At 36.7% G+C, this 17,302-nt stretch overlaps 1 protein-coding gene across 6 annotated transcripts in view; it reads left to right on the top strand.

The window, feature by feature from the left end:
• Window positions 1-17,302, top strand: part of Pde1c (Phosphodiesterase 1c) — a 474,080-nt gene that overhangs the window by 257,755 nt on the left and 199,023 nt on the right. For 4 of the 6 annotated variants that reach the window (XM_089727129.1, XM_089727132.1, XM_089727133.1 and 1 more), the window contains exon 2: window positions 14,242-14,557. The exons of the other annotated variants lie outside the window; for them this stretch is intronic. In XM_089727129.1, coding sequence (XP_089583255.1) covers window positions 14,296-14,557 — 262 coding nt within the window. In that variant the 5' untranslated portion in view covers window positions 14,242-14,295. The remainder of the gene's footprint in view (window positions 1-14,241; window positions 14,558-17,302) is intronic. 6 annotated transcript variants of the gene reach the window in all.

The raw sequence follows: 17,302 nt of genomic DNA, 5'->3' as shown, positions 1-17,302 counted from the left end.
GTCTTTCTGCACCGGGCCCTTAATTCAGTTAGATAAGGAACCCTTCTTTTGGTGTTGGTTGAAACTGTCCGCCGACATAGCTATCAGAACAAGGACAGTTGAATCTATATGCCACATGGCGGTAGTCTCATGGGTCAGGTTTAAATATTTTATTAATTCATCCTTCCGTTTCTTAGTAGCTAACGTTTTATAATCGCTATGCCATAACCTCTTCAAAATTATGTTTTAAAAAATGCCAGTCCAAAACAAAAAAACATATCCTTCTTCAAACGAGGCTTGTGGAGAGTACTTAACTGTAGGCAGCGGCTTGGCTCTGCCTCTGACATTGCTGAAGTCCATTGGCGACGGTAACTACTCACCATCAAGTAGGCTTAGTGCTCGTCTACCTACGCGGGGGCAATAAATAGGTTTTTCGAGAACAAGAAAATTAAAAAGTCATAGAAAAATAAATGTCACGGGAGAACAAGACAAATAGTCGAGACGAATCTCAAGTAAACGTTACTAATGATATAACGAATAGCTCTTTCTGGAGACATTCGAATAAAAACGTCAAGGCCGAGAAGTTGTGGGAAAATGGAACTAATGCTTTTGTTTCACTGTGCTTTTTTCCATAGATGGGTTGAAAATTGGCTCACGGCTCATCCGTTTCTATTTGCTTACCAGATGGAACGCATAAATATCACAACCCCATCGGTTATACTAACATCAAACTTGATTTCATAATCACAAACCAACCAACTAGTTTTTGCTCTCAATACAAACTTGTGTTAAATCAAAATTGCTTTTCATTTAACACTTACGTGTTGTTTTTGTACGAATATATCTTAAAGTACTAATAATAATCCTCATGTTCGTTGAGTGACCGAAATTCAACTAAAATTACCTACTGACATCTCGTAATTTGAAAAATAAAATATTCCAATTAATGACTGTCTTGGGTGCATTGTTAGCAGCCCCTATTGCTAATGCGGATTCGATTCCCACGTTGGGTAAACATTCGTGTGATGAACAGGTTTGTTTTTTCTTTGTCTGGTTGTTTATTATCTATGTATATTTAAACATACTAGTGGTCCTGCAGTAGTCGAAATTCGAGTGTAATTAATTTAAATTCTAAGTTTTTACATGATTACGGTTCTATTGTCAAAAACTATTATAGTTCTATGATCACAGATTTCGCCTAGACTAAACTATAGATAAATAAAATTAAAGATAAACAATATTAACCTATTCTCAATTTGACCACAGACATTAAGCAATAACAAAAGTTTGACAATAAACAAAGTGTGTGTGTGTGTGTTGGTGTGTGTGTGTGTGCGTATGTGTGTGTGTGTGTCAAATACATGGTAGTGAGTGTAATGATTTTTTATTGATTTAATGTACATAAATTATTATTAATGCATAATTTTTAAAAAATATTAGCATTCTGCACTCCTGCTTTATATAACCCCTATAAGTGTGAGAAATTTCATACTCCTCCGTTCGCGTTATTTTCGTAAAAAGGGGTACAAAGTGTTTACTTCGCGTATTAATATACTTAAGAAAGATGCTAAACAAAAATATAGATGGTATTTCCTTAGATTTTCGCGAGTCGTAGTCGTAATTAGCACGTTGTACGCTTTCCGAACCATCGGTGGGCCTAGCGTACTATAACCATTCGGGTCAAGCCAAAATCAGGGAATCAGTAATTTTTTCAACTTGAAATTTTCATTCTAAAATTTGTTAAAAGCGATAATTTGAAGGGGTGTAAAAAAATAGCAGCCCTTGTCGTCTAGTTTAGATATTTTAAAAGGCTCACGGGTGACCCTCATGGCCCAAACGGTTCACTAAGATAAGGTTCACCCACGAGCAGCGTGGTCTGAGTGAAAATACTCGATTTTTCATATGGCGTTTAACGTGCTAACACTGAATTACGATTTAATCTCGGGTTTTTTTTTTTTTTCTTTTTTTTTTTTTTTTTTTGCTTAGATGGGTGGACGACCTCACAGCCCACCTGATGTTAAGTGGTTACTGGAGCCCATAGACATCCACAACGTAAATGCGCCACCCACCTTGAGATACAAGTTCTAAGGTCTCAAGTATAGTTTTATAACGATTTCATTATTTTCGTTATTCGTGACCACGAAAAACTATATAGTTTTCAAAACATCGATAATAATATAACCAGTAAACGAAATTTGAATTAAAAACATACCAAGAAAATCGATTTACAAACACGAGATTTTTTATTTTTTATTGCTTTGATGGGTGGACGAGCTTATAGCCCAACTGGTATTGAGTGGTTACTGGAGCCCATAGACGTCTTCAACGTAAATGCGCCACCCACCTTGAGATATAAGTTCTAAGGTCTCAAGTATATTTACAACGGCTGCCCCGCTCTTCAAACCGAAACGCATTACTGTTTCACGGCAGAAATAGACAAGTTGGTGGTACCTACCCGTGCGGACTTACAAGACGTCCTACCGCCAGTAAAAATGGTACTAAGCTGCACCCTCTTTGTCTATACATTAAAAAAAATTAAAATTAGCATTAGAAATCAACTAAGAGAACGAAAGTGGTCCTATTTTAATGCTAAACTCACTAACAACGCCAGTATAAATTGTTCATATTACGCGGCTACCTACTTACTGGTTATTTACCGGTAGCAGAACGTGTTATGAGTCTGCGCGAGTAGGTACCACCGCCCTGCTTATTTCGGCCGTGAAACGATATAATGCGTTTCGGTTTGAAGGGTAGGGCAGCCGTTGTAACTATACTTGAGACCATAGAAATTATATCGCAAGGTGGGTGGCGCATTTACGTTGTAGATGTCTATCTATGGGCTCCAGTAACCACTTAACACCAAGTGGGCTGTGAGCTCGTCCACCCATATAAGCAATAAATAAAAAACGCCGTTCCCAAATATTCTTACTTTGGATTTTGCAACCCTCCCCCCTAAGACTATTAATAAAAATTCGAAACTTTTTTGCTTGCGTCTCTGGTACCTGCCATCTTCAGCAGTATCGTCGTTTTAAACGGGTAATTTATTTATTTTTAATATATTCATTCGACGACGGTGACGGCAGATCTAAATTACGTTTTAATCTACCTCCCGAGGCTCACCCGAGACTGTCTAGTATATTTGATAAAGGTCTGTAAACTTGATATGAAATTATGATTTTCATCTCAAGTTAATACGTTGGTAATTTTTAATGGATATATTATTATTATATTTTTTTCATTTACGCTAAGATAGCAGAGTAAAAATGAAAGTATTAAAAAAAATATCATAATTCTGACTGATTCGGTGGTGCAATAGTTAGCGCATCTCGAGGGTCTTGCGTTCAATTCCCACGTCGGGTAAACATTCGTGTCATAAACAAATTTATTTGCTCTTTACCGGGTGTTTATTGTCTGTATATATTTAAACGTTTATAAGTATTCTGGTCCCATAACACAGGAAATTCTAATTTGGGGCCGGATAACCGTGCGTGATTTGTCTACAGTTCTTTTTAATGAATAAAATTAAATTTGTCTAAACTTTTAAATTGATAATTCATTATTGTTCTTACAGCATTTAGACCGATAAATTATGTACAGTTTCCAAGGAACCGGTTAATTTAGATGTTCAACATTTAAATATCGCTAATCATCTTAGTTATATTTCCGAATTCTACAAGGAGAATGGGAAAATATCGATGTAGATATTTAGGCCAAAGTAAGTCTAAACAAAATTTGAAATTCTTTTTAAACATTGTACCTTTCTCCATTGTATTAATTATTGTCTTACTGAGGCAAAATCGGCTATGTTAGAAAAGTATTTAAAGATAAAAATTTCAGAAGCAAGCTCGCTCTAATGAAATCCTTTACTTTTGCCGTACTAATTACAGCTATATTATACTCAGACTAAGAAGTTGAAATTTTCTCTCAAAGTATACCGTATAAGTGTTTGAAGTATAAATATCTATTTAACTTTAATATTATTACTTTGTATGTACTAAATTTATCGTACTTCGGTAAGATATGTTTCTAAAGTACAAACTCGATTGCGAGTTAAATAATACCTAATAATAAATTAAACAATTAAGGGCACAATCACTTAAGACGTCATCATCATAGTCGGTTGCTCTTGGCAGAGCAGTCGTGGTCATATGGAATTCTTGCTTGTTAAAGCCTTGATAGATGTTTTCCATAGTTTGCGAACCGAGGCCCGGCGCATGCACACGTTAAGTGGGGTTTCAGTAAGGTTTCACCGGATCTGTCCAGCGCATGGGGATTCGTCCACGAGATCTCTTAGCGTTGACCCTACCCTGAACACGTATTTAAGACGTATTTTATTTAATTAACATTAATTTAATAGTGATAATTACGTCTTTATCTTTATCATTTAGGATGAGATAGAGATTTACGTCTTAAATTGCTGTGCGTTGCAGAATCGATGTTACATTTGAAGATAAACCATAAAGTGAGAGAGATAAAGAGAAGTCAGCTAACAAGAGGCCATGCGACGTGAAAAATATTAACACAGTACATAATTCTAAGGCTAAATGTAGTTCAGTCTTATAGTCCAAGATCCCAGGGCTAACGTCACGTGTTTTCTGACGAACGAAATGTGGCCGATTGCGTAGTGGCTAATTAGTATGTACTAAGAACGCCTACCTGCTAGTTTGCTTAGACGGCCAATTTTCAGGTATCAGGTAATCAAGGTACATAAAATCATCACGTACTTCACGTAAATTCTGAAAGCTGATTTTTACGTATATTTTAGGCAATATCCTTAAAAATAGAAATTCAGAATTACGTGACGTCTGGTGGCCCCGAGATCTTAGTCTATTAGTCTTCTAGCAGCTTACCATTCGGAAAGATAAATAGCTGTGTCGAGCTTTTCATGGGGCGAAAGAATTAATTTCGCGACCAGCGCTATCCCTTTTCTGAGTTCTATCTCAGTATAAAGATCAGACGCTTGGTTAAAATGGAGGGCTTATTTAATGGGCGGTGGTACCTACCCTGGCGAGTTCACAAGACGCCTTACCACCAGTAAAATGTTCAATAGCAATTCCAATTGAATTAAAATAAAGCCAATCTTTTTTTTTAATGCCCTTGTAGGCAGACGAGCATACGGCGCACCTGATGGTGAGTGGTTACCGTCGCCCATGGGCTTCAGTAATGCCAGGGGCAGAGTCAAGCCGCTGCCTAAAACTGATGATTGGTATGTCCTGGAAAAATTCGACTAACGTGCTAGCTAAATTCACTATGATACATCACAAAACGTTTGCGCTTAATCGCGGTAACATCAAGCAGCCCTATCAGGAGCCCCGACCCCTCGCTTACAAGGAGCAGACGAAGGAACATCAGTTCCGGTTGGGTTACAACGCGATGCGAATTAGCTTGTAGCACGCGATGGCACGTACGGCGCTGACTTGTGGGGCTATTATTATAATTTAAGAACTTGTTATCGGAGGTATAGCTCGCGTTCGTCGCTTACTGTAGGGTTCTCTAAAAGAAAATTAAATTCATAAAATTTATTTGGTAGTTTTCCAAAATAAATAATTTTTTGCAAAACCTTGTATAGCAAATCAGATTTTTTAACCCGCAAAAAACATTGTCCTGGTCAGTCCTGGTTTAAGACAAAGGGACATGTTTATTGAAACAATGATGTAGATCATATTTCATTGAATTTCTACGGTCAATTAAAGTAGCATGATAACATATCTAATTAATATACAGATTAGTTATATAGACAGACTAATTTCTATCATGGGGAAAAAGGGACTGCCGTCGTACCATTCAGTAAAAATATCATCTTTGGATGCGGGCTTACAAAAGTTGTACGCAAAATCCGCAGTTGTTTCGCTTCGAATTTTTCTGGATTTTGTTTATTATTTATACAACGCTATTCGTCGTGGCAATCGTTTGAGAATACGTGCTACGTACATATTTACATGGAAATATTATGTGAAATATCTAGACGTAAAAACGGAATGCTGTTAGTAAAGCAAAACGCATGTTGTACTGCTGAATATTGTTACAAAAACTTATTTTTTGTAACAATATGTATGTATTTTGGGTAGGCAACGCACTGGCGCAAACGCTGGTGACCGTGGGCGGCGGTGAATCACTTACCATCAGGTGACCCGTCTTGCTCGTTTGCCTCTTAGTTGTTATAAAAAAAATAAAAAAAATTTACAATAAGACAAAGGGTTCAAAAGATACGGTTTTTTTGTTGTCTTCTTTTTCATGTTTTTATTTTTTTAATTTTCTGCCGTTTAAGCTTGCAACTTAATCTTTTATCCGGTCATATTAAAATATTATATAGTCTGCATTATATTGTGTATTTTACTGTATTATGGGCCTCATTCGATTGTTTTTTTTGTTAATTTAAGGTTCACCTATGCCGTTGGATTCCTAAATTAATTAATAAATAACTTAGTGACTCCAAAAAAAAACAGTTTTTCTAAGCGGTTCCTATTCTTGTCTCCTGTGTTATTGGTAAATTTACAAACCAGTAAAACACGTGCGCACCCAGACTCCCAATATTACATATCTTAATAAATCATCTCCTACCGGGAATCCAACATTGTCTTTAACTAATATATTGATTAAATTTTTGAAGGGGCTCACGGGCCACCTAGTCTAAAATTACTATCCAAGCCCATGGGTATCACAATGTGAATGCCCCCTCCCACTTTGAGAAGGGTTTCAATTTGATTGTACAATTGTAGGCAGTGGCTTGCCTAACGGTAGGCAGTGGCTTGGCTCTGCCCCTGGCATTTATGACGTCCATGAGCGATGGTAACCACTCAACGTCAGGTGGGCTGTGCGCTCGTCTGCCTACACGGGCAATAAAAAAATACAATCAAAATCGCCATGTAAACGTATACAGTGCATAGTTAAATAAATAAACTTTGATGTCAGGCGAGCCATCAGCTCATCTGCCTGTGTCTGTTAATAAAAAAAAAGCTAAAACAATAAATAGAAACCCAAAATGTTTGTGTACTCAATCCGAACGTTACATTTAATTTGCTAGGGATCATAAAAGTATCTAAAAAAAATCCATTCTCAATCCATTCGTTTATATTTTTGTACAATCAAAAAGAGGTTTACACTCGTAAATACTCATTAAAGTCACGTGAATTTACAAATGATATAAAGAAAACTATAAAGTTTTTTTTTTGTGCTATTCTAGAACGCGCTCAGTTTTTTTTTTGGAACTCTCCTCGAGTTCTAAGTATAATTCATGGTGCACGAAATTTTGACAACATCTATAAATCATCACTTTCTTTGAGAAGTAAATGGAACCTTTGAGTCTAGAAATTTGAATAGGCGCCATTTATAAATCAATTCTTTGACTGATTTCGGTGGATACGCGAATTTTTGAAGAGTAAGAAGCTTGATGTTGAAGTGAAGAAGAAATATTTCATATTTTTGGAACGAAGTTCCTTATGGGATGATGCGGAGGGGTACCTTAACCGGGAAAAAACGTCCGTAACGCAAGATTTTTATTAGTAATGCATACAGTGCGCGGCTTAACTTTATAATAACGTACAAAAAATATCATATTTTTTTATCATTCATTGACCACGATCTCTGAGCGTTCGTTTGCGCAATACACTAACTCTTATGCAAACAACCGTGAATGAAGTGTACCACAATAAGTTCGCACGTTACCGAATGACCGTGGGTTGTTGCGAAACCTCCAGTTTTATTTTCTTTATACGTCGAATAGAACTTAAAATTAATATTTTTATAATAAGGAACTTCGTTCCTATCCGGTGTCCCACGACACCACACATCTTTTTTGTCTTTTTTTTCGCGTCGAAACAAAGCAACGGATTACCAAGTATTTTTTAAGTTTTAGGTCAGGAGAGCGATATAAACTAGCTCGAACATCCCGTTCGCACAGGAAACTGTTTTATTAAATATCATTATAAAGCTTATGTGACGCTTTAGAAAAATTCATTGACACTTTTCCTTGACGCTGGCGAAGCTGCCGCTAACAGCTAGTTTAAAATAAATTCCTAATTAAGAGTTTATGTCGTCGTCGATTCGATTAAATTTAATAAATATAAAATTTTTCACTGGTAGTGTGACTCTTATGAGTCCTCTTGTGAGTCCGCGCGGGTAGGTACCACCACCCTGCCTATTTCTGCCGTGAAGCAGTAATGCGTTTCGGTTTGAAGGGTGGGGCAGCCATTGTAACTATACTTGAGACCTTAGAACTTATATCTCAAGGTGGGTGGCGCATTTACGTTGTAGAGGTCTATGGGCTCCAGTAACCGCTTAACATCAGGTGAGCTGTGAGCTCGTTCACCCATCTAAACAATAAAAAAAAAAAAAAAAATTGTGTTTAACTTTTCACATTTACCAAACTCATCCAAGATCAAAATTGTTCGAGGTTCGTACGTGTTTAAATATTCAATTTCCACAACACGACCACTTGCGGAACTACTTCGGGTCCGTTTCGTCTTCGTATGGTAATGACGTGGCCAATCTCACGGGCTGCATTCATTTCGATCGTTCTCTCGAATTCAATGGCGCTCGTTTTGTTACTACTGGTAGACCGTATCAAATTGAGAGCTCGCTTGGTTATTTACTACAACTAGTGGTCCCCAGGTAGTTGAAATTCGACTATAATTAATTGAATTTTTTTTTTATTGCTTGGTTGGCTGGACGAGCTCACAGCCCACCTGGTGTTAAGTGGTTACTGGAGCCCATAGACATCTACAACGTAAATGCGCCACACACCTTGAGATATAGTTCTAAGGTCTCAGTAAATATTTACTAACAATCACGCCACGTTAACTGGTCCCGTGATAAGTTCGTAAAGAACTTGTGTTACAGGTATCAGATAACGGATATAAATGTAAGATTTTTATTATACACCTACATAATATAGTCACAACGGCTGCCCCAATCAGTATAGTCACAACGGCTGCCCCACCCTTCAAACCGAAACGCATTACTGCTTCACGGCAGAAATAGGCGGGGCGGTGGTACCTACCCTTGCGGACTCACAAGAGGTCCTACCACCAGTAATTACGCAAATTATAATTTTGCGGGTTTGATTTTTACTGCACGATGTTATTCCTTCACCGTGGAAGTCAATCGTGAACATTTGTTGAGTACGTATTTCATTAGAAAAATTGGTACCCGCCAGCGAGATTCGAACACCGGTGCATCGCTCGATACGAATGCACCGGAAGTCGTCTTATCCTTTAAGCCACTACGACTTCAGTCTATATTTCAGTCTATATTCGACTATAATTAATTGAAATTATAAGTTTGTACACTATAATATTATGATTGTATTGTCAAAGACTATTTATTATACTTCTATAATTACAGATTTCGCCAAGACTAAACTTTAGATAAATATTAATAAAGACAAACAATATTTAAACTACTCTCAATTTATCCACAGACTATAAGCAATAAGAAAAGTTTGACAATAAACAAATAGTAAGCATGCGTGTGTGTGTCAAATACATGGTAGTGTGTGTAATGTTTTTTTTAATTCATTTTATACGTTTTTTATGCATAATTTAAAAAAATATTAACATTCTGGACTCCTACTCTATAGTATCTATATTATGTTTGAGAAATTTCTTCATCCTCCGACGGCGCAATTTTCGTAAAAAGGGGTACAAACAAAGTTTTTGCTTCACGTATTAATATATAGATTCTGCTTATTTCTGCGCAAAAAAATATAATTGAACTTAAGCAGTAAGGCCTTGAATTATCTAAAGGTAAACGTAAGTTTACTAGCTGCTTGGTCATATGTGATCACGCTCATAAATTTCCGCAATGCCAGCGCCGCAGTTAAGCCAATGAGGGCTCTTTAAAAATCCTCGTTTGAAGAAAAAGATGTCCTAGGATGTTTTGAAAGGCAATGCGTGACCGTTTCACATAATAAGGACGTTTCCAGATCCGGTGGAGAGTCGTCATTAGATTGTCATTTCAAAAACACTTACCAGTGGCCCCTGATTGATAGATGATAGATGATTAGTTACACGTTACGTAATTAAATATTAATAAATTATAATAACAAAATACGCATTCAAAGGTGACATTGATTCACTCGATTAAACTCGATAACGATAAAAGAAGAACTATTCTATGACTTAGTTAAACTTTTTCAAAATATTCTGCTTCCATCAGATACTTGTAGAAATGCCCAGCAAGGAAGAGACTATATCTTAGGTAATGCATGCCTTGACGAGGCTGTCTATTTATTAGGCTTTATTACTGGTACCACCACCCTACCTATTTCTGTCGTGAAGCAGTAATACGTTTCGGTTTGAAGGCTGGGGCAGCCGTTGTTACTATATTGAGACCTTAGAACTCATATCTCAGGGTGGGTGGCGGTATTTACGTTGTAAGCTCCTGTAACCACTTAACACTAGGTGAGCTATGCAATAGAAAAATATATATTCAAAACCCATGCGAACAATCTTTGAAGATGGAGAATTAAAAGCATGTTCATGTAACAAATTTAAAAGATCCTAAGGGTAATAACTGTCTGTCCATCACTCGATAGAATAAGTTAAGGGTATAGTTCTTAAGCTAATATTGCATTTTAATAAGTTGAAGCAAGAGTTTAAATTGCTTTGGATATTCAGTTTTGAATTCCGTACAACTATCACTCGCGAAACTTGTCCAAGTAGAAATCGTCTCGGTACGTTCATACAGGCAATTCCACGCAGCCGAATACTCAGAAGATTGCATTACTTTTGAAGTAGTCAATATTTTTAAATTAATTTTATTTCTTAAAAATGGTGTAGAGCTTAGAAACATATCTAGACTTCAATTTAGATACGGTCTAAATCTGAGAAAAGAAATTTATTTAGATATAAAATCGATAAATAGACAATGACAAAACCGTTAATTGCAATTGTCTCCTCAATCTGTAGAGGCATTTTCTTATTTTCTTTCTCGTAGCTGGTGGTGAGCTTTTAATTAAAAACTTTCAGTTTCTATCAACTATTTTAAATGTATTATTTTAAATATAAATATCGAAATGAAGTCATTTGTTAATAAGTTATTTATAATACACAAAATTGCTGCGAAACTGGATTGAAATAATTAAGGTCGGATTTCGATCATTGGGTAGTATAACGTATTTACCCACATATCTCGACTGCCTTATTAATAAATGTGGAATATACTGCTACGTTGAGACATAAGAAACACTTAAATATTTGTAATAGCACTTCAATTCTGAATGCACGAATGCCACCCGACAAAAATAGCTACGACACCAATCACCATTTAGTGACAGACAACTTTTTTTTTTTATTGCTTAGATGGGTGGACGTGCTCACAGCCCACCTGGTGTTAAGTGGTTACTGGAGCCCATAGACATCTACAACGTAAATGCGCCACCCACCTTGAGATATAAGTTCTAAGGTTTCAAGTATAGTTACAACGGCTGCCCCACCCTACAAACCGAAACGCATTACTGCTTCACGGCAGAAATAGGCAGGGTGGTGGTACCTACCCGCGCGGACTCACTAGAGGTCCTACCATCAGTAAGCTTGTCACATAATTGAAAGAGACCAAACACCTCATTTAATTATACCACATTTTATTAAGCAGAGCGCTTTGAGAAATATACATGATGTTAAATTTTCGTTCTCGCAGCCCAAATTGTGTTATTAATTTGATAATTTTTGGCAATTAGCATAATTATTTTTTGATTTAGTGGGTACGGTTTACAGGTGGCACGACGTATTGCGAGTTCTTTCTTGCAGGTACAGCTGTGCGTATTTCTGCATTAAAACTATCTAGCGTTCATGTTTGAAGAATGAGGTCACTGTTTTGTAATACAGTTGAATTACATTCATCTGAATATAAAGTTCTATGGACTTGTACAAAATGGAAGGTGCACTGTAGTATTCTGAACCGTCGCTACGCTTCAATCAAATTACAACACGCGTCTAAAGAAGTTTTAACACAAACAAAATACGTATCATAATATTTTTATGTAAGTCAAATATTTTTGTAAGCATTTGATAATACCTAGTACTAAACCTTCGATTCTAACCCACTGAGTTTCTCGCCGGATATTGCCAGTGGGTCCTAATTCCGATCTAGTGGTAGATTGAGCGAAGCACTGCTCTTGCTAAGGCTAGTATTAGTATTTCTCTCTAGCTGAGCTCGTGAGCTCGCCTACCGACCTACATGTTGTACTGCCTTTAGCCTCCAAAAGCTCCTTAGGCTATCAATGATCGTTTCCAGGGATCTTTGTTTTTTATTAACACTGTAACATCAGGTAGGCCGTGAGCTAGTCCACCAGTTTAAGCAATAAAAAAAGGGATGAAAGTTACAAAGACGAAAAGTATTTATGGTTCGCTAATTGATAATTATTTTTCGTTTATGTTGAGATATTTTTAAAATTAATTTCATTTGTCTCTGACTAGGCGGGAAAAAATCGATATTTTAATTAACAACTCTTAAATAAAATAGTTTCTGGTACTCATCGAAATCGATAATTCGTTGTAATTAAATGCTTAATTTTATTTTGAATAAAAATAACATGTAAAAAACCGCTATCGGATAATAATGTTAGATTTTCCGTTACCATTCAGATTTCGCGATAAGAACATTTTCCTAATGATATTATATATTTGGCACAAAACAAATTAGAGAAGATTCTTATCCGATGTCTGATATAAATAGAGAGCGAGATTGGATCGACAGTAACCAGCGATAAGTCATGATTCAGTAATTACTACAAGCTGATGAATGAAATCTCGATCGAAACACGAAGTATAACAGACATCGACTAGATACGCTGTAAAATGTAGTAGGTATTACTTGCGAAGATTTCGTGTTCTTTGTTAAGATTTTTGTCTAGTTAGCACTGTGGCGTTTTGTGCAAGATTCACCTTGCATTTATAATGAACAAATGTTCTAAGAATTATCTAAAAATTTTTTTTTAATTCATTACTAAAAGCTATAATAAATTGAAACGGTTCCCCTAAACCTTAGGATGGTAATTTTCAATTTCAAAACGCTAACTACTTTGTTATTCTTATCCTTCGGTTCTTATTCCTGAACGTAACGTAGTTTCTATTCGCTTTATTGGCTATGGAATGAGATCCACTTCACGGTGTTTCCCAAGCGCTATGACTTGTCCTTCTTCAAACGAGTCTTGTGGAGAGTATTAAGCGGTAGGCAGCGGCTCGGCTCTGCCCCTAGCATTACTAAAGTCCATGGGCGACGGTAACCACTCACCATTAGGTATGCTCGTCTGCATACAAGGGCAATAGATAAAATATACTGGTGGTAGGACCTCTTGTGAGTCCGCACGGGTAGGTACCACCCGCCCCGCCTATTTCCGCCGTGAAGCAGTAATGCGTTTCGGTTTGAAGGGTGGGGCAGCCGTTGTAACTATACTGAGACCTTAGAACTTATATCTCAAGGTGTGTGGCGCATTTACGTTATAGATGTCTATGGGTTCCAGTAACCACTTAACACCAGGTGGGTTGTGAGCTCGTCCACATATCTAGGCTATAAAATAAAAAAAATAACTGGTTGACGAGCCGATCTTAGCGCAATTGATCTCTCGTCGGGTTCTCTAGACACCTTACCTTACCCCCTCTATTCGGGCAGTGGGCTGTCTGTCTCGCTGCACATAGGTGATGCGTTTTTTGGGTCCTCTGATTATACGTTGGTGATGTTTTTGAGAACAAGAGATGGGTGGACAGGAAAAGAGTCTACATCGTACGTACATTAATCACAGCGTTACACCGTTAGCCTTGAGTAACCGGTCATCGTTCTCATCGAACCCGTCGACGAAGGGCTCGGCGAGTAAACTAACCCACAGACACAGTCCACTGAGTTTCTCGCCGGATCTTCTCAGTAGGTCGCGTTTCCAATCCGGTGGTAGATTCTGCATAGCACTGGTATTGCTAGGGTCAGTATTAGCAACCTCGCTATTAGGTTTGAGCTTGTGAGCTCATCTACTCGCCCGATTATGTTGACATAGCCTCTCAAGGCTATCAGCTGAAGAAGGAGAAAAAAAAACCTTTAGTAATAATTTACACAAATTACTTGTAATTAAAATGTTTGTTTCATAATAATGTTTATCGTTGAATTTGACTATTCGTGAGCACATATTATAATGGATAAAATAGATGATAATATGTAAATAAATTTTTAATTTTTTTTGTTTCTGCTCAGCATCGAACCATCGCATTCATCCTAGCCATTTGACGTCCATAGCGTGTTTCAATGTAATCAAAATCTTTTTTTATTAAATAGTTCATGATTTAATTAAGTAAGACGTATGTAAATGTTAGTGAGTGAACTATAAAAATGGACGACAAGACGGCCAAACCTGACTTATCCGGGCAGTGCGGGCAAGTTCAGTGCAGCGAATCCGTAACGCCAACGGATTTGTCTTTCGAAGAGTTGAGGAATAAATTCGACACTAGCGCCACGCATGCGTTGGTGAGACGGGAGATCGCATCGAAACCTTCGACGCACGGCAGCGCCACTAGACAAGTCGTCAGCGGTAAAATCTTCAAGAAGTGCAAGAGTGCCACGTTTCAGATAGATGGCGCCACGTACACAATAGGTAAGTGAGTTTTGCGGAAGCATTTAGTTCTGTTTTTCACCGCTCATTGTAGGATGGCGCTACTTGTATGTAGATGTTGAATTTGTTTTGTACTTTTTATTAATAAGCTTTTATTACATTCAGACGTATGTATGTTTGTAACGGAATCTTTGAACATGATTTTGACTCCCTTCAAAACGTCGGATTAATTCGAAATTTGGCATACTTATTAAGGACCGATGACAATATAATATTTAAAAAAAAAAAGATTGAAAAAATTTAAATTCAACTAAACAATGAAAAATAAATAATAGTTTAAAAAAAAAACAAAAAAAAAACGCTTTTATAGAAAATCCAAGTAAAAAATAGAAAATAAATTTTAGTAAATTTGAATTAAAAATAGTGTAAGAAAAAAAAAGCGGTTTTAGTTGGTTCTATAAAAGATTTTTATTTTTGTTTTTTTTTTTACTGTTATTTATTTTAATCGTGATATGTGAAACACTGCATACCAATCTAAAAAATTGTAAACATCAGATGAGCTATCTTCTTTAGATGGCCGAACAAAAAAACGGGAATTAATAAATTTCAATCTTTATTACTTTCATCTCTATAAATAATATCTCAGTCAAGTGTTATTGGCATTTCGGACAAGCTGCTTTCAGCCCGTCTCGGTACGACGCTGGATGATCCTGGATAAAATTTATAAAATGTAATCTTATTGGTTTAAAACAGGACTTTTGACAAAAAACATGCTTTGCTAAGTATATACTCCCGTAGAAGAATTGGTACCACGAAACCGTGTTTTTGAAGTCAGAAGAATACATGTCCTGGGTGCTATAAATTGAATCAGGCTTATCGATAGCGAAAATAGGTGGTAAGTGGCATTGATGATTCGACCCTACAAAAAGACAAAAACAGACACGCCTTTTAAGAAATTTTACTTTTGTATTTATTGCCTTTGTAGGTAGACAAGCAAATGGCCCACCTGATGGTAAGTGGTTACCGTCGCTCATGGACGTCAGCAATGCCAGGGACAGTGCCAAGCAGCTGCCTCCAGTACTTTTATTAACTTTCAAAGAATTTTCACAGTTCCATTAATGTAATTCGGTTATAAAGTAAATTGTCGTTAATTCTAAAGGGCGTACGTAGAATTCGACAATAATTCAAATACATGGAGCCTATATCAATATTATAGGACTCGGGGATTTTGGAGTTTCTAATCGACAATGTCAATACCATGCTAATAGACTCGCGAGTAAAAGTATTTGATGTCTCACCTTACATTCAACATCTTTGAATACCTACCGATTTTATGAAAAACTTAAGGCTTGAACAGACATTTTTCTAAAATATTTACAATTCTTTAGAATTCTTCTCTTGTGAGTCCGCACAGGTAGGTACCACCGCCCCGCCTATTTCTGCCATGATACAGTAATGCGTTTCGGTTTGAAGGGTGGGGCAGCCGTTGTGACTATACTGAGATCTTAGAACTTATATCTCAAGGTGGGTGGCGCATTTACGTTGTAGATGTACATGGGCTCCAGTAACCACTTAACAACCAGATGGGCTGTGAACTCGTCCATCCATTTACGCAACAAAAAAGTCTCTGCTGTGTCATCATAGATGGCTGTTTGGAAGCAGAAATAGGCAGAATGGTGATATTAACCAGTGCCACTCTATTTCCAGTAAACATATTTTATAAAAATAATATCTATATGAAGTTTCGTGATCGCAATAAGAAGTCGTTGTGGCCTAATGGATAAGACGCTCGGTGCATTCGTATCGAGCGATGCGACTGAGCCTGTAATAAAAAAAACTTCAGAGGTGTCAATGGACACCCGGATGGAACGAAGTTCCTTTCGATTAATTAGTGAAGGAATTGTAATTTTTTTTTTAAGTTATAATAATAAATTACGGCATTATGAAGAAGAAAAAAACAATACTATGAACTAAATTACTATTGTTGAAACGCTATCTCGAGAAACTGTACTCATTACGCGGACCAATCGGATACGAGCAATGTCACGCGATAAGCGCCTACACGTTGATTGGTTAGAATGACGGATCTAAAAAGTGTCGTGACAACTTTTCGTAAGAATTTTTTCCGTCTAGCTCCCTTTCACAACGCGCGATAAGGAACTTCGTTCCAACTGTAATAAAAATCAAACCCGCAAAAATTATAATTTCCGTAATTACAAATGGCCTCCGCATCGGCCCATAAACAACTTCGTTCCAAAAAAAAAAATCTTGATTAACCACCCCACCTTGTCAGTACTAATCCTAACATTCCTACACTTTCACGTTGACTGACCTTTATACCGGCCCATAGTTTCAAGGTTTTCAAAACAAGGCGGGTTGAATACAGAACTGCCAACATCATGTCTCGTTAACAAGTTTAACGTGTCTTCGTTAAAACAAATGATGTTGCGAATACTTTTTGACTCGGATTGATAAAAAGCTTTCTTTATCATTCCAAAGTTTCTTGAGCATAATCTCTTAGTATCCGAACTTGATTGTTTTAAATTCAGAATAAGAATTATTTCCACTATATTTTATGTATTAAATCGCCCGATGGTAAAAAATTTACCGTAATTAATTTAAAGCTTTGATATGAACGTTATTCAGGTTCTATTTTCAAAAGCTCTATATAAATATAGATCGAAGGGTGAAAAGCTATTTGGATTAAGCGTCATTTTTGCAAGTTTACAGGAGAGCCATTTAAAGTGTAAAATTTGAAATAAATATCATAACAAAAAAAATTATTCA

The sequence above is a fragment of the Bombyx mandarina genome, chromosome 04, assembly GCF_030267445.1.
Source record: "Bombyx mandarina strain Sakado chromosome 04, ASM3026744v2".
Lineage (NCBI taxonomy): Eukaryota > Metazoa > Arthropoda > Insecta > Lepidoptera > Bombycidae > Bombyx > Bombyx mandarina.
Note: the sequence above shows the minus strand (reverse complement) of the source record. Positions and strands in the feature narration are given on the sequence as shown.